Raw genomic sequence first — 25884 nt, 5'->3', positions numbered from 1 at the left:
CAAGATAAAAGGTCTTCATTGTACTCAAATCACACGCAGATGAGTCCAGTATCAGCCGATGATGATTTTATTGATTGTGACAAGCAGGAAATCTACAAACACAAACAGCTGTAGACCTCCAGCAAACAAGGCAAACCCTCATCCAAAGGCAAGCATCAACTCTACCCACCCCCGTTGTCCGGGGTTACAGAGGCAGAGCTTCATTAAAAGGATGGAGGGAACGCCTTGGTGCTGGACGGCCATTAGCTGACACACGGCATCTTCAACACCACCGCCTCACAGGTCCACAGAATGCTGCTCAACCCTTCCTCTGGACTGTGTGGGGGGAGTTTGACGCCAAAACAGATCTTTTTTTTCTCTAATATTCCACCATTATTCATTCACCAAACTGAGACGCTAACATCAAAGACGACAAACAGACTCCCGAAGCCATTCACTCATAAAATACTCTCACACGATCCATTCATAGTTTCCAGTATACACTGAATTTGGCAAGAACGTTTTTGGAATGTTTTCTCTTTGCAACGGAAACAATTGTCAGAAATCTTTTTTTTGCATTTGGCTAAAATATACAAACTGTGTGGTTGAGTGTAGGTCTAAATAAAAAGGCAGGGTGTGTGTTAGCAGAGAGGACGACCTAGAAAATTGAAGTGTGAAAGTTAAGCATGGTGAGGGATTCAGCCGTTCCTTCCAAATGTGCCAAAAATAGATTAATTCATGATGGATGCTGTCCATTCCTTCTCCCACTGGAAGAGATGACGGTGAGTTTGGTTTCTTTGCTCTCAACCTTTGGACTGAAAATGAGGACGATATGGACAGCAACACACTCACTCAGACTCACCCTCAGACTCACACGCACGCACACACACACAAACACACACAACAACTGGGCGTGTCAGAAGGCTGCAGTGTCTATGACAGATTGGGGCTGGGGGCAGGGCTGGTGTCCTGATTCGCTGCTTGGCTTCCTCGCGGTGGGACCTCGATAATACGAGGCTTGTCAATAATGCGAGCGCGGCGGTCTCCTTTCTCCACAATTCCGATGATCCATGCCCCGCCCACCGCGCCCTGCCCTCCGGCCCCAGAGCTCTGGCTCTTCATCTCAGAGCAAAACTTTGCGGCCTGCTCTCTGGGTAGACACACCAGCAGACCACCTGGAGAGGGAAAGTGAGGGAGGAATATGAATGAATGTTATTATCAGTAGCTTCTACTTTAAATCAACCTTCTGACAGAACAAACTCTGAACATGCAAGTTCACAAACTGCGTTGCTTCCAGGACATTCCAGTGCCACAATTAAATATTCAAAGTGGAAAATATTCTTTGTGTTCTTACCAGAAGTCTCAGCTGACGTACCCTGGACCAGGTTGAACACGTTTCCACAGGCTTTACTGATAGCAGCCATCTTCGCTATGATTGGTAGATTGTGAATAACGAAGGCCACCTCATTTCGCTGCTGTGCTGCCAAGTTGTTAGCGTGTCCCAACAACCCAAAGCCCGTTACGTCTGTGGCAGCGTGGGCCTGGAACGTGTGCATTAGGCCTGCAGCTACAGATAGAAACACGGGTTTGAAGAGTGATATAGATAGTACGATTAACAGTAAAAGTTAAGTGTAGTCAGATCCAAGTGTCAGGTAAATTGTATGCAAAAAAAAAAAAATCTATGGCATATTATATATGAGATAAATGTGACTCAAGAGCAATTTACCTGTGCGGTTTAGTGTTGCCATGGAGAACATAGCTTCCTGATAGGCCTCTTTCACTTCCTCTTTAGTGACAACGAGCTTGATCTTGTTCCACCTTTCAGACTGGTGATGATAGAGATGTGGAAATAGGGAAACGGGAAAGGGAAAGGTAAGGTGATGAAAACCACATATGACACAACATCGCCCCAGGGAACGTGTCAGAACAAAGTGTTGGCTAACTGGCTAACCTGATCGAGCCATTGATGAGCATTGACAGCAACCTGCGTCCCGAGAGGCTTCGTCAGAACCAAGACATCACCTGGCACAGCGCCATCTGGCCTATCACAACGAGACGTGTAGGAGCATTACAAGAGGCACGCTTCAGTCATTTCAATGATTTATAAATGCCTGAAGACAAGTCAAAACATGCAGACAGAGAAGTGTTTAGAGGATTAACACATTCACACTTAGACATATGGGCAAGATAGAAATGACACAGAGTGCATAGATCACACACCCAACACTTAACAATACAGGAAGAAAGAATCCTCTAAAGAAGGTGGGGCACTGGTTTCTCCAAAGGTCACAATGGAGCAAAACACTGAGTGAGCCGCAACGACTTCATGCTTTTATATACCATATTCACAGAAGGGACAATGTGTTCAAGGTAAGAAGGTCAATACCACGGAGATTGATGACATGCATTCTGGGAAATAAAGGGCGATGCGTAACTGAAGTAGTGGGGAAACCATAGATGGAAAAATGAAACCTCCAATTGTTCAGTTAAAATAACCATAGTAATGACATCATAGGGTCTTTGAAGTTGCCACAGGCATTTTTTTCCCCGCCCCAACTTTGGGTTAAAGTACATTATAAAATTTCCTCACAAAATGACAATTATTATCTTTATATGATGTAACAATGAACATGCGTTTTATGAACGTTATTATTCTCAAGTGGAAAAAAAGGACAATTACTGATTCTTATCTGAATTTTGACTGACTTACATGATGAACTCATTGGGCTGGCAGACAACTGAAGCTACTCCTCCCACAATGATCCACGGGTTGACCACTGTCTGACCACCTGTCACTGAAGTCCCGCCCTCCTCTGCCCCATCACGAAAGCCCCGCATGATCAGTGGCATCACACGCTCCCGCTCCTGCATCACATCAGCACATGTGGAGGTTGGTTGATTTCATGTTAAACCCAAAACTTGCAGCACTGACACACACACACACACACACACACACACACACACACACACACACACACACACACACACACACACACACACACACACACACACACCTTCTCATTCATCTTCTGGCTGACACTCAGCAGCATCAGCATGTTGTCACACTCTGTGATGCCCATGGCGTAAAGGTCACTGAGGACATTAGCACACGCTATCCTGCCCTGAAAACACAGAAAGAGACACGAGAGGATGAGAGAACAGGACATTCAGGTACAACTGGAGGACCTCTGAATCCTTTCACAAGGTGCAACTGGGGAGGAGACTGCCTTCAAAACTGATGACTCAATACAGCATCCACAAGATGAACTTCTGAGGGCTGGTGAAGCTTTTGAACTTCCATTAGTTCATGTAAATGTTCTATTAAATCTTGTACTTGTTTCTATAACTTAACTATACAAAGACATTCCTTTAGTTTATTCTTCATATTATTAGTTCATTTCAGTATGATGAAGAATAGCCGTTACTATCACAACAAAGCCACGCATAACTTCCTGGAGAGTTTTTCCAACTTCCATGTGTTTGTGTTTGGTGACTCTCACCATCATGTAGGGATCCTCCACCAGAGGGTAGAAGAAGTCGGTGGTCTGGACCAGGGACAGACCTCCATGCCTCAGGGGAATCACAGAGCAGTCCATCCCGATACCTGACAACACAACATGGTAAGAATTCAGTCAAAACAAAGCAGCAACTCCATCATTTGCTGTAATTGCACCATAATGCTTCTTCACTTTACGACCGGCCGTGAACCTTGCACCTAAACCGCCACAAACATTTCTGCTGAATCATAGCTGCCACTCATTTGACAGCTCTGTGAACACGTGTTCCCTTTCCAGGGAAATGTGTGTATTGTGCAATGAGAATTTAACAAACTGGAAAGATTAATGAAGAAACTTTTGAGGAAAAAAAAGTCCAAATGTGTCGAGCTGTCAAACGAAGTGCTATGTAAATGAGCTAGCGTGATTAGCTGAAGTTAGCTAACTGGCTGTGTGGTGTAACAGCACAGGCTAGCAATGCTAAGTGTCGTAACACACGTCACATACGTCTCACACACACACAAACACGCAGGGGAGGTTTAGCGGGTCTTTGTACTTGCCCAGTCGGGGGCCGGTCAACTGTTGGTCGAACTCTGATGTCTGGTCCCCGGCCTTCCCGTTCCCGTCGGCCCGGTCCGGCTCCAGTCCCGCCAGGAGTTTGAGCAGAGCCTCCTGCGGGACCTTGCACCCTCATCCCTTCAGCTCCGAGAAGCCTGTGAGTCGAAAGCCGCGCTCCAGGCCGTGCTCCTCGGGTTTAAACTGCTTGTAGCCCGGGGGGAAGCATCCATCGGTTCCCACGGCCTCCACCGGAGTGGTCGGGGAGATTGAGTCCGACATGCCTGTCCGAAGGTAACTTCAAACGGACAACGCCAGTCGTGTACACGGGTAAATAATAGACACAGGGAATGAATGGTGACACATCCGTTTGCGCGCCCGGCGCTAGGACACTCTGTGAAGCTAGCATCAATGGATAACACAGGGACATAGAGAGCTTCCGGTGGAAGTTCAAGTAAAACTCACGCGTCAATAGTGAACAAACTCTTAAATCAAGCACTCTAAATTACAAAAAACAAAAATGTTCGGACACAAACTCAAGGTATTGGCAAAGCGTTTCGGAGTTTCTCAAGCTTTTTCCCAACTGCTTCCCCTTGCTTATTATGAATTGTCAATGCAATAAAAATTAGTACCAAGCAAAATGTAGACCAGACGCTAGGATTTATGATTTGAGACGCAAAGGTCCAAGTAAAGACCGCTAGTCTTTAAAATTATTGGTTGATCTTATTTTGTCATTTCCGGTGTGATTCTACGCGTCGCTGGCCATCTGGACGTGGAAACAAGGTTATAAAGCGCCATCTGCTGTTATGATACACTTATGTATTAATCATTTTTCATAACATTGAACACTACCGTTCCAACGTACAGAAAACTATCAATAGACCACCAGCATTCCCTTTCCTCTTCTTACAGAGACACACACCCTTTATGTGCTCTTCTTGGAAAAAATGAACCAGGTCTGAATAACTGAGATTTATTTTGTATATCGTCAACAGTTTTAAACGGCATTTTTTCACAAAATGATCTATTCTTACAGACAATATTCCACAATCTGTGAAGGAACCTCAATATGCTTACATTCTGATAGATAAATAGCAAACTGGGTGCCACAGGTAAAGATACACAGAAAAAGAGGCAAAATGTCTCTGTTGGGTCAAGGGTCGAGTTTAGGATAAGAGAAAGTGGAACAAAGATGTACACAGGCACAGAACAGAGAGAATGGCTACTGTCTTCAATAAGTAGAGTATAACCCATCTCTAATACATAATAATACATTAACCATGTTTTGAGGTAATGTAGACAGGCAACATTAATGACCAAAACATACTGGAATATAGTTCTATTATTTAAAGCTCACTAGGTTATTCACATTGTCATGTCACATTGCAGTTACTGATTCAATTCACAGCTGTGTGAAACAGCCCTCATCCGAATTAACACTTTTGCTTTTCTTAAAAAGTCTTTAAGTCAGTATAGTGATAATGTATCATGATAAACTCTATATCATGGATGATGAAATTAAAGTATAACCACCTACTCCACAGTATTTGGACAGCTCTTCGGTTCCAATACTGCCAGGGGAGTGAAGAGTTAAGAGAAAAGGGACTAAGGCCAGAAATTGAGGGTACATGTAAACATCTGTCTACTATCTCAAATGCAAATAGTCAGGAAAAGGGAGGAAGGACATTAAAAAAACAGATGAAGGGAGAAAAACAACAAGAGGGACGTAAAGGGAGAACAAATGGAAGGACAACTGTAGAAAAGAAATCCACAGAGCAGCTCATGACAATATGTTTTATATATGCTGATTTCCAGGTTGTCATTAATTTTTTTACTGAATAATGTCATCTGATTGCCACTAAATTCCATCTGATTGTTTTTTTTAATGTATACATACCACAATGTGTGTGTGTGTCTCCAGACATGCTGAATGTTAATTGTATATTGGTACATGTATGTTGATCCCATGGTAAACTAAAACCATGCTCATGTGTTACTGTATACAGTCCATGACATGTATTTGCAGTGTGTCCATATCCGGAGCCTGGTACTGACACTTAGGACATAATAAATCTGGCTGCTCCTGAGCCCCAGCTGCTGCTGGATCAACGGCCTGTGGTAACCCTTGACTACGGAAGGAAGATGGCTGTGGCGCTGTGTTAAAATTTGAGGCCGCAAACTGACCTAAGATGGTAAAAGAAATAAAGAGAGAAAGAGGACAAAAGCATGTAAATATTCTTACATAATATATTTGCATATCATTTACATGCTTCCCAGTTTCATGATTTAAGTCAGTGTTGAAATGTTTCACATGCATGTGTTGTGACATACCTTGTGGAGGGGGAAGGAGTTGAGCCCGTGGAGGGAAGTCCTCCTGGTGTCTCATCTTCATTTGCGCCATACGTACACTGAAAGAGTCAAGACATAGACAAATTCTTAGTCCCAGATCAATAAATGAATGTATATGTATATTTCATTGACAAAGAGATAACACAGATACAACAGACACAGTGTAGTCTCTGTGTAGATGGCTGAATGTTGAGACAATTAAGTGCCTTCATGATTTCAAGTCATTCTTACAAGGTTCTTCATCCACACAGGAAATGCCTAAAACAAGTGTGTAAAAGCAAACACCTCATTACAGCCATCTGCTGGTGAGGAGTAGGACAGGCACAACCATTACCATTAAGCACAATGACAATGTAGGTGCCTCATCTGGCCATTTCAGAAATTAGGCATCATTCATTTGTACGGGTAGTTTTAAACTGGCTGTACCGTGATGTTACTTCCTGCTTGAGCCTTTCAATCTCTGTAACTGCCTGAGCCAGCTGATCCTGCAGCTCCTCTTTCTTCTGGTGCAGCTTCTCCCTCGCTTCCCGCTCTGCCAGGAAATCTGCCTTGTAGATCTCAGCCTGAGAAAATATGAAGGAAGTGGGATTTATTGAGAATACACAATTAGCCAAGAAATGGGGGTTTGTGTGTGATGTTTGTATTGGATTGGCTTAGAGACTCTAGTGGATGGATACTCTCCAAAAGAGAAACTGACACTAGAAACTAAATCCCCACATTTTCCTCAACTCCTCATACCTTCTTGTCTATTTTGTGAATGTATACACAATATTAAAAAGTGTTCATGGGCATAATTATAATGACTGTAAACAACACACCAAAATCTAAACAATTTGAGTCCCTGAATGAGCCCAATTCTCTCTGGTGCCACAATTAAATGTTTAGGAGCGGGTCTGCAGGTACGTGTAACATCTGGGTCACTTTACCTGGGCAGTAAGGACAGGTACCGTCTCCAGAGAGCCTCTCTGCTGCTCCACCTCCTCCTTCAGTTTATCAATCAGATCCTGCTTCAAAGCCAGCGCTCGCTCTGCCTCCTCTAGTCGGCTACACAGATCTCCCCCCTAGAAGATAGAAATGCACACAAAACAGAGGAACATTTAGGCTTAAGTTAATAAGCAAAACTAATCAGAGCAGATAGACAATTTGTTTTCATTTACCTCATTCTTCAGTTTAGAATCATAGTCTCTAAAGAGACAGGTGTAGGCATGTTGCAGTTGGGTCAGTTTTTTCCTGTGGGAGGAAAAGTTTGTTTGAATTTTTCCATCTTGTGTTATTCAAAATGCAAACCATTAGCATGAAGCACTGGGAACCAGGCTCAACGGGAAGTCCTTAACTGGAGTTTAAAGATGAAGGACGAATGTTTACATGACCTCATCGTTAAATTTGTTCTTGGTGCATTGACACTGTTTTTCAATGTAGAAACATTAAAGTAGGCTTGAAAAACAACATTTTTAGATGTGAAACAAACTGATCAAATCCCCCCCTTACAGTTAGGGCAGGTGTGTGTGTGTGTGTGTGTGTGTGTGTGTGTGTGTGTGTGTGTGTGTGTGTGTGTGTGTGTGTGTGTGTGTGTGTGTGTGTGTGTGTGTGTGTGTGTGTGTGTGTGTGTGTGTGTGTGTGTGTGTGTGTGTGTGTGTGTGTGTGTGTGTGTGTGTGTGTGTGTGTGTGTGTGTGTGTGTGTGTGTGTGTGTTGGCAGGCCCACCTCTCCTCTGTGACGAGATGCCGCTCTGTCTTCAAGGCTTGTTCCAGGCTCTGGGTCTGAAGCAGCAGTTTGTCCATGGCGACATTATGCTGCTTCCTCTGCTGGTCCAGCTCCTGCTCGGCCACCTGCAGAGCCTCCGTTTTGCTACACAACCTAGAGACACACAGACAGTAGAATGTAAAACAGAGAATTGCTTAAAAAAAACCCATGCACACCCAAAGCAGCAACAAATGCTCACATATAGTGAAAAAAAAACAAAAAAAAACTCAACACTTGTCAATTCTGAATATGTTATTGAGTTCAAAGATAATAAAAGTACAGTGTTGCGTTTGTTAGTTTTGTTCATATCGATGCTGACGTGACTCACTTTTCCTCCTGTACTTTGCGTTCATGCTCGCTCTTGTCGAGGCAGCTCTGTCTCTCCTTTAGCTCTCCTAACAGAGACGTCGCTTGAGCCTTTAGAGCCTCACAGTCCTTCGCCAGCTGAAAAGACAAAAGGGTGTATCAAGGATTTACTGTTGATCACTTCAAGGCGATATTAAGTGGTTGATATAAATTGTACATGTGGAGATTAAACAATTTAAACCGGTTCAATGTCGACCTCATGCTGACTAAGTGGGCCAACCAATCAAGTTGTTCCCCCACAAATATGAAAACACACCTGGGCACAGTCCTTGTCTTTCTGTTTCAGCAGCGCTTCAGTTCTGTCCCGCTGAGCTGAACTCTTCTGCAGGTAATCAAGCTTTTCCTCCAGCTCCCGATACCTGTGGAGACAGCAGGGTCAGCTTGGGGTGTATTTACAGTTTAGTAGTTGAAAAACACACAATAGCAGCATTTTAATCAATAATATAAAGGCAAGCACTGTACAAGATTGGTAACTGGTGAGTTTGTGATATGTGTACAGTTTTAACATATGATCTATACGACACTTACAGGAACAATAGAATAAATGAACAAAAAAAACAAGTAAGGTCAAAGGGACGGAGACATACAGAGCAAACATGCGCACAGTCAGAAAGAAAAAGCCCCACAGAGCCGAGGGCTCACCTGCCCTGTGTGGCCTGAAGCTGCTCTGTGAGTTTAGCCAGGCTAGAGCTGGAAGAGGGAAGAGGAAGGGGGACAGAGGGAGGAAAAGAGACCTCACAGTGAGGTTATTAGTTAGAAGAAACACAACCTGTTAAAAAGCATGCTGGTGTCAATTGAAAGAGGAACGCAGACATCCACACACTCAATACTGCCAATGTCAGCAGATTGTTAAAGGAGGAGCCAGGGAGGAGAGTTTGCTAGTTTCAAACCATTCACTGCAGTATTTTTGCTTTTGGGAAAAACTGTGATGTCATACCAGTCAGATGAGTGCTGTGCCTCAGAGCGATGCTGCACCCCCTCCTCTGTAACGTTGCTCGCCTGTCCAGAGAATTCAAACACGTTGACATGCAGCTGATTCTTTGTCTCAATTCTGTTCAATTTTACAAGCAGTTGGATCACTAATCTGTAATGGTTGGGTGCAAACTTCCGCGATCAGAACCTATTACCTGTGCCTGAGCCAATTTGGCCCGTAGCTGCTCCATGCTGCGGCGCATTCGCTCTCTCTCTTTCTCGCCCTCATCTCTCTCCCTCTCCAGCTCTTCATTCCGTTTCCTCAGCTCTCTCATCCCTTCCTCCAGTTTTTCTTTGTGGCTCTTCAGCAACTGCAGGAAGTCGTTTGAACCCTCGACAGGCTGTTAGGAGAGATAGAGCAAAGGAACCGTGGATGGACGTTGCAAGGAGAAGTGCTGACATTAGGGAGTGGATAACCGCATGATGAGACAGACTTCCCATTACCAAGTCCAGAGACACCAAGAGGAAACCAACACAAGAGAAGCACATAGATGAGACAAAGGTGATGATGACAGGACAAGTGCAGGTCTTTCAAATATAGTATTTTTTAGTATTTAAACCTGACAAGCTGTTGGTTTGAGTTTTCCAAGACGTACTAACTCCAGATAATTGGTGGTGCAGTGAATGAATGAGGTGATTTGATTTGAAGATTTGGGGAGGGTCGCAAACTAGTGCCAGGGGTCTGATTGGTGAAGTCGACAGGCTCACCTGGCTATTTTCCCTGCACACTACCTCCCTCCCGGCCTCTGTAAGTGAGGTGAGAGGAGAGGGGAAGACACTACCCAGGGAGCTATGCACACTTGCATCACCCTAGACACACAAACATAACTGTTACATGAAAGATGGCGTCAAACACAAATGCAAAACCCAACTGCTTATGAGTACAGACGAGACACCACCTGGATTAACACCAAGACTACACACACACACACAAGCGCGCACACACACAAGCACACACACACACGTTCTTACCAGGCTGCGCGGTGGCATGGTCTGTGTGAATTGGTCACTCTCCTCCACTCTCTTCTTCTCCCGCTGATCTAGAGTCTGAAAGCAAACGATGAAGACAGAACTGTAAACTCATATAGTACCAGGACGAGCTAACAAAATAGTTGTGTGTGAAAAGAAAAGAAAGGAAGTCAGGGAGAAAGACAGACAGACGGTTGAGTATTTCGAAGCCTTGCTAACCTGCGGGGCTTCCACAGGTCCGTTCCTTGATGGGCGACTTTGCTGGTCTTCAGTCTGGCTGGAGCTGCAGCAGTGGTTAGAGGAGGCTCCTGGTCCGTTCACAAGTCCCTGTAATGATTGGTTCTCCTGGGCCAGTCTCTCCACCAGGGCCCTGGCCTCGTGGAAACGGCAGCTTAGAAACTCTCTCTCTTCTCTTGTCCTCCGCTGCCACCCCTCCATCTCTTCACAGCGCAGTCGTAGGGCTAAGTTACTACGCCGCAGAGCCTCTGAAAGAAAAAGAGATTAATTACTGATTTGTGATGACGCATCACAGAGAGATTGACATTAAAAATACGGCAGTAAGAACATCTGGATCATATATTCCTATAATACTATTATTAAAACAGATATATTACATTGTTGTAATTGTCTGATACATTTAACTTCTAACTATTTTTCATCTTTAAAATGCTGCATTTAGATGACATGATACAATTGTCTGCCATTATGTACACATTAGAGATAATGTCCTAGTTTTCCTGTGTGTAAATATGAAAACACCAATAATCATCCGCCAGGTGCTGTCAAAGGTTCATATGTAAGCTCGGCCTCAGGACTGACAACAGAGATACAGTAGATTGTGGTTTAAGATAGTAAACTATGAGTGAAATTCCAGTTATTATGAAATATGAAGTATGTCCCACCTCTAAGTTGATGATTGTCACCCAGCAACCTGGTCACCACTTCATTAGCAGCCAGCTCAGGTGGGACCCTCAGGGCCCCCCCACTGTCCTCTCCAGTCATGTCCCACTGCATTGGGCCATCCGGTTGGGGCTGCACCATCCCTTCAAATAGACATATATATTTATGAATACACACAAATCTAGTGTCATCGGTAGTGCTGTATAACACCAAAAACAAGTAAGGAAGTCATAAATCACTCTCACACGCTGACACATGGCACACACGCCATCGGGGCCTGAAGGAAACACTTTCACTTTCAATTCAACCTGACATCTAAACCAGTTCCAGAGTGCCAGTGGGCCTGCGGATCCTTCTGGGCATTCATGTTTCACTTCATGAGTCACTCGCGACTTATCAGAGCAGCTTCGTGCCATTTTATAAGCAGACGCACAGGTATCGGTGAATGGGAGAAAATACATTACGTCATCCCCTAAAATCAAGTAGCAAAAAAAATCGACCGATCAAAACACCCGGATTTAGCTAACTCGCTACATTTTTCCTACCACGTAACATAGAGGCAAAGTGTCAGCCATTACTTCCAACTTCTGAAATGATCAAAATCATAAGGTCAACTCTGTAAAGAACATTTCCATGCCTGTCTCGCTTTCAAATAAAGGTTTACATTTGTCCTCACTGTACATTTTAAGCGAATTGTTGTCAGTACATTAAACCCATACACCGGAGATATTACAGATTCGAACAGTTCTTACCCTTTCTGTTTCAAGTTACGTTATATCCAGAGGCGGTCGGGCAGCCTATCAATCACAACCTGTTAGTTAGCTTCGCTGTTTAGCCGTCGCGTCCGAGTGGGCTAATGTTAGCCAGCTAGCTATTTGGCTAATTACTTGGCTAGCTGGAAGAATTTGAAAACCTACTAGCTGCTTTAGTTGTGAGCCAACGAATTCGTCGACCGGCCCAGTTCTACATTAACGAAATGTTAAGCTTCCGAAAAGTCTATGTCGCGATGTATGTCGTTACATTCGCCGCGTTTAAAAATCGGTTCAGGTTGTATGTCAAAGCTGAGGCGAGTGTTGTTAGCAGGAAATGTGCTGATAATTGTTCGCCCTGAGTTTGTCCTGTCAGGCTGAGATTATCTGCGGAAGAGGAGCCGTCTACCCTGAGAGTTATCGCGTTGACGAGCCTGACTGACAACACACCTGAAAATGAAATATATAAACTCATTACTGCCATGATTCCATTGCCTATACAGTTTGTTCTTAATCATTAAAAAGACAAAGTTAGTTGGCTTGTGTGTCCAGCAGTTTCCATTTTCTTCCTTGTCTGTCCACAAAACATACATTAACTTTGCACATTAATTGAACAACAACTGTTAGATTTCATAAACATGTAAAGAGACGATGGCTTCCTGAGAGGCTAAACTCAGGGAGAAACTCAGCAGGACTAGAAAACCCCCCGTCCTCCTCGCGCACTGGAAGATGACGTCAGCAGGCTGCGGCATCAGCGCTTCCTTTGCTGAGGTGAAGCGAGAGAAGCTACATGATGCTCCCCGTTCTGGTTGCTGCTGCTCCGCTTCTCTTTCTAGCTTGGATTTATCCGAGTCAGGCGCTCTATTTCCACATAGGAGAGACGGAGAAGAAATGCTTCATTGAAGAAATTCCAGACGAGACCATGGTTATCGGTAAGCTGCGGGTCGTTGGTTAGCTATCCGAGCTAAGTAGCAGCTCACGCTAACAGCTGGTGGCTGTAAAGATGCTGCGTTGACTCCATACAGAAAGATAAGATAAGAATTCAGATAAGAAATTGCAGCGATTTAAAACGTAAATGATTTGGGGTATTTCTGAGGTCTATTGTTTAAAGAATTACATTTGGACACGGACCATTTAATCCAAAAAGTGACACAATGGTGAGTTTAAGACACAACACAAGCAGACAGCCGATCGCGGTGCCATAGAAGACAAACAAAACTCCACCTCGATTGTACGAATTGTGCGAACAGTAGTAGGTGCGGTGAGAACACAGGCTAAAAAACTGATGCAACCCTTGACTGGAATGTGTTTGTAGAAGAGTTGCATCAAGACTGTGAGGGAGGATTTGGGAGATGAAAGGCTCTTGGGTAGCAGAGTGTAGTGTTACTCATTAGTAGTGTAGACTTTTTATTTTTAATAAAGAAATGTCAATATTTCAGCTTTTTCTCATATGTGTACAGCTGCTACAGGGTTGTTGTTCTGTTAACAGGGAAATACAGGACTCAGCTGTGGGATAAGCAGACAAATTCCTTCCTTCCGGCCACCCCTGGCCTCGGGATGCATGTAGAGATCAAGGATCCCGACACCAAGGTATGGATCAAGGGTTGTAATTAAACAAGCGCACACACCTATGTCAATAGTATGTGAAGGTGTGTTGATGTCTCTCTCACATCTCTTCCAGATTATTCTTTCTCGTCAGTATGGGTCAGACGGACGGTTCACTTTCACCTCTCACACTCCTGGAGAGCATCAGATTTGTCTGCACTCCAATTCCACTAAGATGGCTCTGTTTGCAGGAGGCAAGCTGGTAAGGGTCGAGTCACAGACTGACGAGTTCTTTAGCTTTACAATCTTTGTCATAAATATCAATCAATCCTGATGTTCACGATATTTTCACTGTTTTCACACTTGGAACTGCAACTGGTTAGTTTTGCCCAATGGCCTTTTTCTTTCCCCGTGTTGCAGAGAGTCCATCTGGATATTCAGGTCGGCGAACATACCAACAACTACCCTGAAATTGCAGCAAAGGACAAACTCACAGAGCTGCAGCTGAGAGTTCGGCAGCTACTGGACCAAGTTGAACAGATCCAGAAGGAGCAAAACTATCAAAGGGTCAGTAAAAGAAATAGAGCAAGAGAAGGAAAACACTGGTAATTTGTGATCCAACATGCTTGGATTGTGTAATGGACTATGGAACAAATATTACTCGCTCCAGTGACTCATTGTGTGTGTGTGTGTGTGTGTGATTGTGTGTGTGTGTGTGATTGTGTGTGTGTGTGTGTGTGTGTGTGTGTGTGTGTGTGTGTGTGTGTGTGTGTGTGTGTGTGTGTGTGTGTGTGTGTGTGTGTGTGTTGCTTTAACAGTATCGGGAGGAGCGCTTCCGCATGACGAGCGAGAGCACCAACCAGCGTGTGCTCTGGTGGTCCATCGCTCAGACCCTCATCCTCATCCTCACCGGGATCTGGCAGATGAAGCACCTCAAGAGCTTCTTCGAGGCCAAGAAGCTGGTGTGAGAGTCAAGTTTGGAGCGATGCCGGTCACAGGAAATGGCTCTGACTTTACTGACTAAAATGGAGAGACACCCCCAAGTGGAGAAACGCGGTTTTATCAGCCATAGATGCACGAGGGAATTCCCTCAAGCGGTTATCAACCCCGGGCAAAGTTTGATTCAGTCATTGTTTCAGCGCTACATTCCATTTGCCTTTCTTGTGGCATTTGCTGGTCATTGCTCTTCCTTTTGTGGCAGTTTTTTAATGTATGAATGAGTTTCTTTAGCCTGTTACAAATATGTGGTGCTTCTCGTACTTTGTGTCATAACTAGCATTTCTTATTTTTGAGCTCCTTATTGTTTACAATGGGATCCCCCCCACCAGCCAAACACTCACTAATCTGCAACGACATACTTTAAATATAGTTTGTAGGTATCTAATCTAATGTCTGCAAGTCTGTATATACGTTTGTGATACGCATTTTAACCACAGGAATATAAGTTGTATATAACTGCTATGGCTTCTTTACCGCCCTCTTCATTTCCGAGCCGCCCACACACCTTTTTCTCGGATCTCGCCACGTTTATTGTGTCTCGTAACTTAGTTATTGAGCAATCGCCGTCACCTGTTATTGCTGGATTTCCGTTCGATATTCCGTGTTGCTTTTATTCGGCAGGATTGAGTGTTCTTGGTCAGGGGAATTCAGTTTATTGAGTTTTATGAAGTGGTTTCTGGGAATGTGTCATCATAGGATATCATCATAGGAATATTGTGAATAAGTGGGTTTTGGTATGAACAAATCGAGTGGGGATCTGAATCCAGTAGTGAGGATGGCATACATGTGGGCATTGGGGTTTTTTAAGGTTTAACACTATCACTAACAATGTTCCAGTTTTTACTGTGGTCTGGTTGTCACCTCCGAGTGCTTAATAAAGAAACCTTATCCAAACCGTGTCTACCTAAACTGTGTCCACTCATCCTATTTGCTACATCAGGTGTTGCTGTAGTAATGTTTCACCCGCAATAATCATGATTTAGAACCAATGAAAAGAAAATATACTCCACAAATAATTTATTTCTGATGCTTGAGCTGCAGCTTCTTACATAAAACAGTGAGTAGTTCATGTTTTATGTGAGTGATTCTTAATTCTGCTCCTCAAGAGCCACAACACTGCAGATTTAATGTCCCCTATCTTTCCCTGCTGTAGCCACACCTGATTACATAATCGTGTGTTCTCTTGATCAAACCAGAGCTTGTTTACTTACACAAGAGCAATGAATGTTTCCTATCCTTCTCTTTCCAGTATGTGGTAGTAATAATACATAGATTTATTTTGTCTGTGTGGCTTTTTCTTAATGGAATTTCTAGAATTTGATATGTATCATTGTCACATTAATTTCATCAGCCATGATAGATTGTTCATGTGTCCGACCCATAATTTGCAGAGCAGCTCAGCCTTTTGTTTCCCTTCAGTTTAAACCGGCGTCTGTGTGCTCACTGCAGCACAGTCACATCTGCTGCTTAACATTTCCTGTGGTTAATAAACCTCAACAAGCCATTTTAAGTTTGATGAAGCCTGGTCACATTTTCGTAATTTTAAACTCCTCTGAGCTTACACACAGGCAGAGAACAGATTGATACAGCATACACATCAAATTGGAGTTATTTTAATGGTAAATTGTATTGCTTGGCTTCCCTCACAGCCAAAGAAGTCCCAAAGAAACAATGTTGAAACGCTTTTTTTTTTTTTGAAGAACTCAACCACATATCCAACCTGGACTCTATAGGCTTTTATCACTGACATTGAATGCTTTTTTTCTCCATGGAGACAGGAAAACACACCACAATGTGACATCTTCAATGAAAACACAGCAACAATATCATGGCTTCATTGTAAAACTTGACTAAAACACAAAAACACCACTTTGCATAGGTTACCTCGCAGTCATTCACTTACAAAAGAATTTCAGACAGAAACGTAACACATCGACTGTCATCAGATTGTATTTTGTTGATATCAAGAATAGAGATTTGACCACACACACACTGTACGAAACAATATCAAACTCACAATACTGTGTGTCATTATAAAGGGATCAATGTTTTATTAAATCAAGTCTTTTTGTTTTTTTGGATCTGTACAACAAAAATGGTACATTGTACTTTATGGAACTCCTGAAATCTGGGACACTGTACAGTCAAGCACATTTCAGCACTGTTTTCACATCTTGGGTTGAAAATGAGTTAGGTACAAAATATCACATCAGGACGACAAAAATCCAAACCATGACTGAAGTTTGTTTCTTCCGAGATGATTTTTCTCTAAGTTCAAGTTCGCCGTGTGTTCAGCTGTAGTACTGTCGCCACACAAATCTATGAATCAGGATCTCAAAAGAATGGTAAGGCTAAGACGATCTAAGTCCCACTGTGAAGTCGGTGGGCACAGATCCTCACCTTAAGATGCTTTTGGAAAATGGGGCCCAGGTTCTTGGAGCCAGTAAGTCAAAGCACTATAGGTTAGTAATGCTTATTAGAGATTAAAAAGTTAAAACCTTAACGGGCGCCACTGTTGATACCGAGCGAGAAGGGCCGACAAAAAAAGTGAAGGTTTAAGCAAATATAATTGAACCCTATGTAAGACAAAATGGAACTTTGCCCTCCTAACTCCGCATGGCTCTGGAAAAGCCTTCCTGCTTCACCGCTCTGTTCAGTTTTGTCTGCATGTGAAGAGTGTTTGTCGCTCTCTTTATGTCAAAGACATCTCAGAGGAACCTCCTTCACCTTCTCAGTGTTCAGACACGGTGAGGTGCTGCATTTTCTTTGCGGCGTCCTCCGACATAACCTTGGATGTTTTCTCTGGGCTGGGGATGGGAGTGTTCGCAGCACTGTTGGGATATTCCCTGTTGCCAAATATAATACTTCCGACGCGGACGTTAGTGGCGCCCACTTCGATCTTCAGCACAAAGGAGCACCGTGAGAAAGACACAGAAGATACAAGTTAACACGTGAGACAGCAGCACAGTGTTAAGACTGCAATTTGAGTATGTGTAAGGACTACCAGAGACTTAATCATTCCTAATCTGTTTAGGATTGTACCATTTCGAGTAGGATGCACGTCAGAAAGTGTAATAAATGACTGAATGAATGAATCAAACTTGGACTATGGCAGATTTGATCATTATCCTCTGACAATTGTTAACTTTAATTTGCAACAGAGCACATTAACACAATCTCTAGGGGCCTTTACTTTATCTGCATCAAACAAAGTTTAGGAAACCACCAGGAGAGCTCAAATCAGCACTATTTTTCTACATTATTTTGGCCCTAAAAACTCAAATAAGCAGGCAAAATAAAAAATGCTTAAGAAGTGATACTCACCGCATGTTCAAAGTCCGTGGACATGCCCATACTGAGCTCTATGTCCTCCGGAGGAAGCTTCAGACCGTCACACACCTCCTGCCTCCGACTCAGCAGCATCTAAGAGGAGGACACATGCAGTCTTAAGCTGGGAATTCATCTGATATATTGTAGAGTACATACATTCAGATTATCAGGTTCAGAAGCTCTATTTAAGCTGAAATGTTGATCTAGTCAATGTTTAGTCTTGTTTACTGTAACTATCTTGACTTTGTGATACCTGAAAGTCTGGATTGGGGCCCTGGCTGAGGTCGTAGCCGTAGCGTCCGATGGTCATGAGTCCCGAGAATTGTAGTGCGCTGCATTTTGACAGGATGTGTTTCACTGTGTTCACCGTGTCCTCTGGAGGCAGGCCATGTTTACCTACGACATTCATACGGACATACGTGAAGGCCAACACGAGCGTTTGGATTCAGGCCACGAAACGAGAGCAGCGTAATAATTCCCAAATAAGCTTTGAAAAAAGATACGAAACGGATACTCACTCTGTTCTCCGCTGGTGTTGATCTGCACCATGATCTGTAACCTCTGTGTGTTGGCTCCTCTGAGACGCTGCCACGAGCTGTTGACCTTGTCAGCCAGTTTTGGGGAATCCACCGTTTCCACAAGGAACAGGTTTGGCACGCCTGAAAATGATGAAATACCAGACTTAACAAGCAAATATTTACACACAATGGTCAGGATGGACCTTTTTACACGGTGCATAATTATTTGTTCCATGACCAGGATGCATTTTGACACAAGGCTCACAGCCAAGAGAGCTTTCCACACACTGACCCAAAAGTTTGTTGACATTATTCTTCTGTAGATGGCCGATAAAATGCCATTTGATTTCCGGACACGATTCCAAAATCTGGATCAGGAGGAGAAAGTAAACATTGTGAAAAACTGCTTCACAGATACAGGAAAACAAATCAACTGTCATTAAAATATGGAAACCCACCAGAGGATCTGATGCTTTATCCACCAGTTCATTGACCTGATATAGGAGGAACAAGAACAAACTCCATTTATCTTTATTTTATTCCCACAGCCATTTCTTCTCATGATATTTAAAGACACAGAGAAAGATAGAAAGAATGCCAACCAGCAGTGGCTTATACTCACATAATTTTCTCCAAAGTTACGTTGTCCTTGTCTGTAGGCCTCGACAACCATCTCTGGGGGTTTTGTCTTGCTGACAGCTACAAGGCGGGGCAGCACGGCCGGCAGTGTCTGAGGAAGGACACAACAGTCTCGTTTTTCATGCATATCGATGTGTACATCAGTGAAGGAGCAGTCTGTGATGGAGTGTGTAAGCTGAGGTCATTTGCCTATTGCAGGACAGTCCATGAGTCAGCTCTCTGCTAAGGGGATCCTGCAACATTATGACAAGAAACCAGAGCCAGTTTGCCCAATAAGCTTCAGATGATCTAAGGACTTAAAATACAATGGGACTAAGATCATCTAAGGCTTTAGATGCTTTTGGGTAACACGACCTGGTTGTTTTTGGCTGTTTGGTTGATTTATAAAAGATAATGCAATCAGCCTAACTAATGATTAACACACTGAGACACGTGGTGTCATATTTAAAAGACACGATACATCCCAATATGTCTGGAGATAGTTTTAGACCTTGATGATAGTTGATGCAAGTCCACTTAATTCATTTATATCCTCACAAGGTTCACGGAGCCGTCGTGTCAAACGAAGTTTCAGAAAGCTTGGGGGAAAGGGTGGCCTTGGAAATCAATATTATACATTCAGGAGTAGAGCAGAGTCGCTGACTGTCGTGATGTTTCTCTCCAGATCCTTGCATGCACATATGTAAGTTTGACATTCATAATCACACGTTATTCCGTCAAACACACACACACACTGTGTTAAACTACGAATGCTGCACACACACAGAGCTGGAGTGTCTCCCATCCAAAGGTTGAAGTCTTTGCAGCCTTACATAACAAGTCGTGCTGCCGGGGCACGACTTCGCCAAACGCCGGTAGAAGAGTTACGAAAGCGGGGCTCCTGAGCCAAGCTGCCCGGGCTGCACTCACCTTTGGCCGGCGCGCCGCCGCCTGGTTCACCCGCTCCACCACGGACTGAACAGCCTTCCTAACCTCCTCCGACATTGCTATTTTCCACATACAGTCAAATGACAACGACACACAACGTAGAGAAACGTAGCTCAGTGACGACAATGACCTTTCAAAATAAAAGTCAGCCTGGAAAGGGAAACACGTCATAGAGAGAGCGCCCTCTACTGGACTGTAGTTGTGTGTTCCTCCTTCACTTCAACCATCATACGAATGAACGTCCGCAGAAAGATACCGCTTAATATTTTCCTTAAAAACGTTGCAACAACGCACGTAAATGTGCATCTTGTTTCGTTTTAAAGATAACTGCAACATGTCAAGCTTTTAAAAATTCTGGTACATTTCTGCCTTTTGAGAAGTTAACTCTGACCGTTGCCCACATTACATTACGGTCATTTAGCAGACGCTTTTATACAAAGCGACTTCCAATAAGTGCGTTCAACATAGGTAGATAAAAGAACTTCAGGTCACAAGAAATCGCAAGTGCTGCACATGGCTATATGATGATGATGCTGAATTAACCCCTGTCGTTATTTTAAGTAGTTTGTTGCCCTGTTCTTAACTGTATTTGTAGACATGAATTTTACAGCTTTTGTATTTGTCAATAAATGTCATATACTGTAATGCTTCACTGCTCTATAGTGTTTGATTTACACAGTGCTTAAAACAAACAAACGTTCCAAATGAACAGACTTATCTCAGTCGCTTTTCCAAATAAATTAAATCTGAATTGTTCGACTCCAGACAAAAACTTTGCAATACGTAGTGAAGGAAGAAAACAATCCTAAATACAAAGAAACATTGTTTTATTAGATTACATAATGAAAATACTTCCAAACAAAACACATCTGTCAATGCAAATCAGACAGAATTGTAAGATATCTTACAATTCAAAGAGATAGAGAAAGTAAAAATGACAACAGAATGTAAAAAGTGTGGATCTTTCTCTCCCCCATCTTCTCTCATACTCTCTCCAAAGCCTCCAACATGATGATGCTGTTTCCTCTGATGACCTATGAAGAAAAGACACATTTTTTTAAAAACAAAATTTGGATAGGTGGCCTTATAGGTCACATTGAAGACATCATGTGTTTTCTAAGCAACAACATCCTACATGCAGTCCCTGAATACACTTAGGGGCTTCTTTGATGCATTTATGAATGATTGAAGACATCTGAGTGGATGGTGGGAAGGTAGGAAGGTACTGACCACCATGCCGATGACGTTCTGTTGTCCTCCTGGGCCCATCTCCAGAGTGTCATCCACCACCAGGTTCATAAAGGGATCAAAGCCTCGCAGGATTCCCTGCACGTGTCTTCCTCCATTCAGCTTCACTACAGGAGAGAAAACACTGATGCATTTACTGACAACAAAAAAAGCTGTAACTTTGGCTTCCTTGTACAGGACAGAGCACAACATCACACTTCATCACACACACATACACGCAGAAAGTAAATTACACAGGGTGACTTTTATACTCACATGAAAGCTTCTTGTCCATGAATCTGGAAGAAGATAAGACAACGCACAATAAGCGACACAAACTGAAAGATTGCTCATAACAGCTCTTTTACACAAAGTTGTTAAACCCGCCGTATCTTCCGCTAGCTAGCTGTTAGCTTGTTATCAATGAAAACAATGCAGCAGGGCAGCAAAACGTCTTCAGTCCAAACAAGAGGACAAACTCGTCTACGTTGTTTTAGTAATCAGGCTACACTTACTTCTTCAGCTCTGGTGGATGCGCTTTACTCATGATGTCTTAGTTGGGTGAGAGCTGGCTGAGTTTATCGTTCTCTCTTCGTTTCACAAAACCGCGGAAAGAAAGCGTGCAGCGAGCGACCGGATATGCACCGCAACACGGAATTTCCTAGTTCTGACTGATCATCGCCACCTTGAGGTCAGGAGGAGAAATAGCTGATTCGGATTTTGGACGTTATAGTTCCAATAAGCAGAACTATATCTTCCAGCATCCATGTTGTGATTCCTACAGCATTAAAATAAGCACGGCATTTTGAATAGCATCCCCGTTGCTTATAAATATTCAACCAACCAGTCACGCTCTGTACATCAGAATATGAAGATTGATTTGAACAAGCCCTTGGTGTTAATAAGAAACTGCTGCATACAAACTGAATCACATCACAGTTTATATCCAGTAAATATGAATTAAGCACAGAAAAATGATTTTACTTTGATTTGTCCTTCTTCCAAAGAAATCCTCAAAATTACACAAGTCACTGTAGTCAATCCTGCCATGTCTTTATATCAAAAGTGTGGATGTGTATGCTGCAGACTTACATGTTATAACACATAAAGAGCACAATCTAGCTTTGATTTGCTTTACCTGTGCAGAAAACAATGCAAAAGCAATATTGGTATAAATAACAAACAGAAAACATCTCATCAGAAGTTATTTAATTTGATCAACTACAAAGAGCAATAAACTAAATTACCAAAGACTTTGGAAAACGTGGAAACTTCAGAAACCTATTCAGTCATTTCTTCACAGTAGCTTTTTGAAAACAGTAGCAAAGAAATTCAAGGGAAAAGAAAACTAAGAAATAAAATGTTGCTTCTGATTCTCCTTCACCAAAGCGCACTTATCAAGCATCGGACGCAGTGAGAGGCACGCTGCCCCTGTTTGCATAGTGAGGTAATATCTCCAGAGTTCACATGACCTAAAAGCCCAAAATGAAAACGCACACACACACACTTATCCATGATAGCTTACACATTTGGTTCATTCTTTAAACATAAGGCAAAGACGACTTAGCTGAAACCTTAATGCATGTTTTACACTTCTTTGTCTTCATCAAAAGCATTTGCAGTTTAGACAGTCCAACAGTGGAAATACAGCAAAGCCGGATGCCAGTTTCAACTAATGTATAACTCATAGTTGTGTAGTTCTAAGAAGAAAACACAGGAAGCTGAAGACAACCCTGAATCAAAGTCCCACAAAATGCACACAAGGTATCGGCAGTGCTTTGGCTACAACACACAACTGGAGGGGATTGTAGCTCATTAGTAGAAATGGTTTCTAGGCATTAATGACAAAACTGGGCAGATATACCAAACACTACTAAAAGGACCATACCAGTGTTTCTGCATCTTATAGCTTAAAAGAGGAATTCACTAGAGAAATATTGGACAAAGATGTCAAGATGTCCATTTCCCAAAGCAGAAACAATGTTCAGCCCCGGCGTGTAAATGTAAAGCTGAGATGCTTGAACATAAACACACTGTAACAGAAGGATCAGCTCTTTCTTAGTCATTAACATAATTCGTCTGTGTTCAAAACCATGATTACCCCATGTGATGCAAACTGGGTAAAAGCAAACAAAACAAATAAAGAAGGGTTGGTTTACAAAATGACAAAACCGTAAGAGTATGAGATTAGTAGTAAATGGGTTTAATCATCCTTTAAAACACACTTAATGCTTAATGTGTTCAAGCGATGATGAAATGATTAGGAGGCCTGGACTCCAATACTATGAGCCGGTTGGTCAACAAGAGTTTCACACAAATTCCATTGATGTCATTATTCTAACCCGTCAACATGATTACTCGTCTGAATTGATAGTGATGCGTTTCCACCGCTGAGCTCAGGTTTTGCCGCCGTGCTGGCTGTAGCTTTCGGCAACGCTGTCCTCCTCCACCCGGACTCTCAGGTGGTCCTGGCAGTGTTCTAGGAAAGTGTCCAGCGCTGAGAAACCCTGCTGGCACGGCACGCAGTGGTACGGCCGCTGCTTCTTTGAGCTGGGCCACTTAAAGGCGTCCATCTCCTCTGAGCACACGCTGCACTGCCTCCTCCTCACGGCCGACTGGTGAAGCTCCACGTGCGCCTTCAGCTGGGACTGCAGAGAGAACACCTCTGCACAGGACGGGCATGGGAACTCTCCATCTGCCTCGTCCTCCACTGCAGGCACTTCTTCGCTTGTCCCTGAAACATTTAATTTTGCCACTTTCCTGGGCCGACCTGGACTAGCCTTAACAGTTTCGTCACCTGTTGAGCTGTTTTTTTCTTTATTTGGTCTATTTTCCTCTACAAAGCTATTATTTTTCACGGCAGGGAAGTTTACATGATGTTTAGAATGTGCCAAAAGTGACAAATGATGGAAGAAGACTTTCCCACAGACTTGACATGGATAACTTCCGCGTTTCCTGCGTTTGGTGATGGCTGGCCTCGGCTCTCTGTGCATCTTTGTCTCTCTCGTGTGCTTTTCTTTCCTGTGCACATACAGATTAGCGGTGCTCCTGAACACCATGTCGCAAGAGCGACAGCTCAACAACTTCTGTTTGGATTTATGCACCTTAGTATAATCTTTTCTCCTCATCGCTCCACCTGAGCCCTCTCCTTTGGTTCTCTCTGTCATCTGCTCCTCTGCGTGGTTTGTCTGCTTATGGCGCAGCAGTCCAAACATATGGCGGAAGGTTCTTGAACAGTATGGGCACACATGCTCAAACGTGCTGCTGGGCCCTGGGGTGTCAGAGGAATCTGAGCGGGTGGAGTCTCCATCAGAAACAGGAGGGGAATCGGCTGGAAGGCTAAGGGCATCACCTACAGCTTGACAGGCCGCCGGTTTGCTACAACCAGCCTGCTGATGGTGCAGCAGCGCCTGCTTCTGGCTGAATCCTCTCCCACACGGTGCACAGGCGTACGGGCTGCAGTCCAGCAGGTGGGGCTGGCGGTGAGGTGACTTGTCCTGTGTGTCAGAATCAGATGTTCTAGTCATACTCACTGGGCATGAAGATCCATGCGGGGACTGTCCGTGACAAAGAGGGGAGGGATTCTGAGTACACTTATGCAGCTGTAAGGAGGACTTGAGGGAGAACTCCTTCCCACAGGAGGGGCACCGGTGAGGCTTGGGTAGGGGATGCTTCACCTCTTGGTGGTTTGTGAGGTCTATGGCATAAGAGAAACTCTTGCCACATTCTGTGCAAACACAGGAGTTGGACGACGGCTGCTTCTGGTTCCGTGAGTGTAGCTTTGGTTCGGCCTGGGCGATCAGTTTAGCCAGCTTAGAGAGTGTGTCTGCTGCTGCCTGCGAGCGGCTGAAAGACTCATGGGCCCGGGTGGAGCTCCAACTGACTCCATCCATCTTCTGTCACCAAGCTCCCTCCTGCTTCAGAGGAAAGGGGAGGACTCATTCACTGCAGACCAACACTAATAACACATTCTAAAGCACTCTGTAGGGTTTGTTTATGTTATGGAAGCGGAACCGAGCAGCTAGCAGGTAAGGAAAGAGGAAGCTGACGTCTGTTCCCTAAACCATGTATCTTGATAAGGTAAGTCATTACTGATGAGAAAATATTTTACAGCAACACAAAGTATAACGTTAACAGCTGCTATAAGCATTGTTCGGGGCGAATCTGCACTCGGAGCGGAGCGACAGGGCGAGAACAGGCTGACTTCATGTTTGCTAAGGTTAGCTTCCTGCTAGCCGCGCTGAATATGTTGCACATAACGCAGCTTGTTCCGTTTGAATAAGCGTCTTACCTTGGCGCTCAAACCAAAGGTGATGCGGTAGATTCCAACAGTTCAAACTGTGAGAGCTCGTCGTGTTGGTTAACTGCTATCTTCTTCAGCACAAACCACACGGGCATGGCTGCAAAAGTGAAAGCGAAGTTTGTGTGGGTTAGTGGGGGGCGGGGCGTGCACCACCACTTCCGGTTACGTTACGTGCACAACAATCTTATACATATAAATGTAAATTAAAATTAATAAAATATGGTAAAAAAAATGTTGCGCTAATACGTGTATTCTTTATTTTTGGCCTGTCAGTCTCATTTACAAAAAGTCATGATAAAGGAAAGTAATCGTTTAATATAA

General features: G+C 43.5%; 6 protein-coding genes across 8 annotated transcripts; 1 reads left to right on the top strand and 5 right to left on the bottom strand.

Annotated features, from left to right (window-relative positions):
* Positions 1-44: 44 nt before the first annotated feature.
* On the bottom strand, positions 45-4423 carry sephs3 (selenophosphate synthetase 3). The gene is made up of 8 exons (XM_076166836.1): positions 4034-4423; positions 3480-3583; positions 2994-3101; positions 2690-2844; positions 1931-2021; positions 1706-1805; positions 1334-1546; positions 45-1154 (listed from the first exon to the last, which is right to left on the bottom strand). Exons 1-8 carry the CDS (start codon positions 4308-4310, stop codon positions 913-915), a joined length of 1290 nt encoding a protein of 429 aa, XP_076022951.1. The 5' UTR covers positions 4311-4423; the 3' UTR covers positions 45-912.
* Positions 4424-4985: 562 nt separating this feature from the next.
* On the bottom strand, positions 4986-12441 carry ikbkg (inhibitor of nuclear factor kappa B kinase regulatory subunit gamma). 2 transcript variants are annotated; one of them, XM_076166290.1, is made up of 15 exons: positions 12079-12441; positions 11329-11469; positions 10646-10911; positions 10430-10504; positions 10166-10267; positions 9613-9798; positions 9423-9484; positions 8742-8844; positions 8448-8563; positions 8081-8233; positions 7535-7607; positions 7304-7438; positions 6804-6940; positions 6360-6436; positions 4986-6212 (listed from the first exon to the last, which is right to left on the bottom strand). In XM_076166290.1, exons 2-15 carry the CDS (start codon positions 11465-11467, stop codon positions 6022-6024), a joined length of 1815 nt encoding a protein of 604 aa, XP_076022405.1. In that variant the 5' UTR covers positions 11468-11469; positions 12079-12441; the 3' UTR covers positions 4986-6021. The 2 variants fall into 2 exon arrangements, with proteins under 2 accessions (XP_076022405.1, XP_076022406.1); XM_076166291.1 differs by lacking the exon at positions 10166-10267 and having other exon boundaries at positions 12079-12440.
* A 367-nt stretch (positions 12442-12808) lies between these two features.
* tmed4 (transmembrane p24 trafficking protein 4) lies at positions 12809-15513 on the top strand. Its single transcript, XM_076166293.1, has 5 exons — positions 12809-13007; positions 13565-13665; positions 13757-13882; positions 14041-14187; positions 14439-15513. The coding sequence occupies exons 1-5, from the start codon at positions 12866-12868 to the stop codon at positions 14586-14588; spliced, it is 666 nt and encodes a 221-aa protein (XP_076022408.1). The 5' UTR covers positions 12809-12865; the 3' UTR covers positions 14589-15513.
* Positions 15514-16880: 1367 nt separating this feature from the next.
* plpbp (pyridoxal phosphate binding protein) lies at positions 16881-20177 on the bottom strand. Its single transcript, XM_076166292.1, has 8 exons — positions 20016-20177; positions 19090-19197; positions 18926-18961; positions 18760-18835; positions 18468-18608; positions 18203-18345; positions 17944-18042; positions 16881-17518 (listed from the first exon to the last, which is right to left on the bottom strand). The coding sequence occupies exons 1-8, from the start codon at positions 20103-20105 to the stop codon at positions 17351-17353; spliced, it is 861 nt and encodes a 286-aa protein (XP_076022407.1). The 5' UTR covers positions 20106-20177; the 3' UTR covers positions 16881-17350.
* Positions 20178-20843: 666 nt separating this feature from the next.
* snrpg (small nuclear ribonucleoprotein polypeptide G) lies at positions 20844-21918 on the bottom strand. The gene is made up of 4 exons (XM_076166754.1): positions 21776-21918; positions 21537-21559; positions 21264-21388; positions 20844-21067 (listed from the first exon to the last, which is right to left on the bottom strand). The coding sequence occupies exons 1-4, from the start codon at positions 21805-21807 to the stop codon at positions 21017-21019; spliced, it is 231 nt and encodes a 76-aa protein (XP_076022869.1). The 5' UTR covers positions 21808-21918; the 3' UTR covers positions 20844-21016.
* Positions 21919-22583: 665 nt separating this feature from the next.
* On the bottom strand, positions 22584-25702 carry LOC143013539 (uncharacterized). Of its 2 annotated transcripts, none has more exons than XM_076167212.1 (2): positions 25552-25702; positions 22584-25177 (listed from the first exon to the last, which is right to left on the bottom strand). In XM_076167212.1, exon 2 carries the CDS (start codon positions 25151-25153, stop codon positions 23657-23659), a length of 1497 nt encoding a protein of 498 aa, XP_076023327.1. In that variant the 5' UTR covers positions 25154-25177; positions 25552-25702; the 3' UTR covers positions 22584-23656. The 2 variants fall into 2 exon arrangements, with proteins under 2 accessions (XP_076023327.1, XP_076023328.1); XM_076167213.1 differs by having other exon boundaries at positions 22584-25174.
* Positions 25703-25884: the final 182 nt, after the last annotated feature.

Source organism: Genypterus blacodes, unplaced genomic scaffold (genome assembly GCF_046128005.1).
Source record: "Genypterus blacodes isolate CSIRO-AG114 ecotype Tasmania unplaced genomic scaffold, CSIRO-AGI_Gbla_v1 ptg000156l_1, whole genome shotgun sequence".
NCBI classification, from domain to species: Eukaryota; Metazoa; Chordata; class Actinopteri; order Ophidiiformes; family Ophidiidae; genus Genypterus; species Genypterus blacodes.
The sequence above is the reverse complement of the archived record's forward strand: the minus strand, read 5'-3'. Positions and strand labels throughout refer to the sequence as shown.

Coding starts and splice junctions, on each gene's coding strand:
- plpbp (XM_076166292.1), bottom strand. CDS start 20,105: ATGTGGAAAATAGCAATGTCGGAGGAGGTTAGGAAGGCTGTTCAGTCC. Junction 18,962..19,089: donor GTAACTTTGGAGAAAATTAT/GTGAGTATAAGC, acceptor CTCCTATATCAG/GTCAATGAACTGGTGGATAA. Junction 18,836..18,925: donor ATAAAGCATCAGATCCTCTG/GTGGGTTTCCAT, acceptor CTCCTGATCCAG/ATTTTGGAATCGTGTCCGGA.
- tmed4 (XM_076166293.1), top strand. CDS start 12,866: ATGATGCTCCCCGTTCTGGTTGCTGCTGCTCCGCTTCTCTTTCTAGCT. Junction 13,008..13,564: donor AGACGAGACCATGGTTATCG/GTAAGCTGCGGG, acceptor TTCTGTTAACAG/GGAAATACAGGACTCAGCTG. Junction 13,666..13,756: donor TCAAGGATCCCGACACCAAG/GTATGGATCAAG, acceptor CATCTCTTCCAG/ATTATTCTTTCTCGTCAGTA.
- snrpg (XM_076166754.1), bottom strand. CDS start 21,807: ATGAGTAAAGCGCATCCACCAGAGCTGAAGAA. Junction 21,560..21,775: donor CATCCACCAGAGCTGAAGAA/GTAAGTGTAGCC, acceptor ATCTTCTTCCAG/ATTCATGGACAAGAAGCTTT. Junction 21,068..21,263: donor AGAACGTCATCGGCATGGTG/GTCAGTACCTTC, acceptor TTTTCTTCATAG/GTCATCAGAGGAAACAGCAT.
- ikbkg (XM_076166290.1), bottom strand. CDS start 11,467: ATGGTGCAGCCCCAACCGGATGGCCCAATGCAGTGGGACATGACTGGA. Junction 8,845..9,422: donor GCACAGCACTCATCTGACTG/GTATGACATCAC, acceptor CTGTCTCCACAG/GTATCGGGAGCTGGAGGAAA. Junction 8,234..8,447: donor CGCAAAGTACAGGAGGAAAA/GTGAGTCACGTC, acceptor GTGTGTCTCTAG/GTTGTGTAGCAAAACGGAGG.
- LOC143013539 (XM_076167212.1), bottom strand. CDS start 25,153: ATGGATGGAGTCAGTTGGAGCTCCACCCGGGCCCATGAGTCTTTCAGC.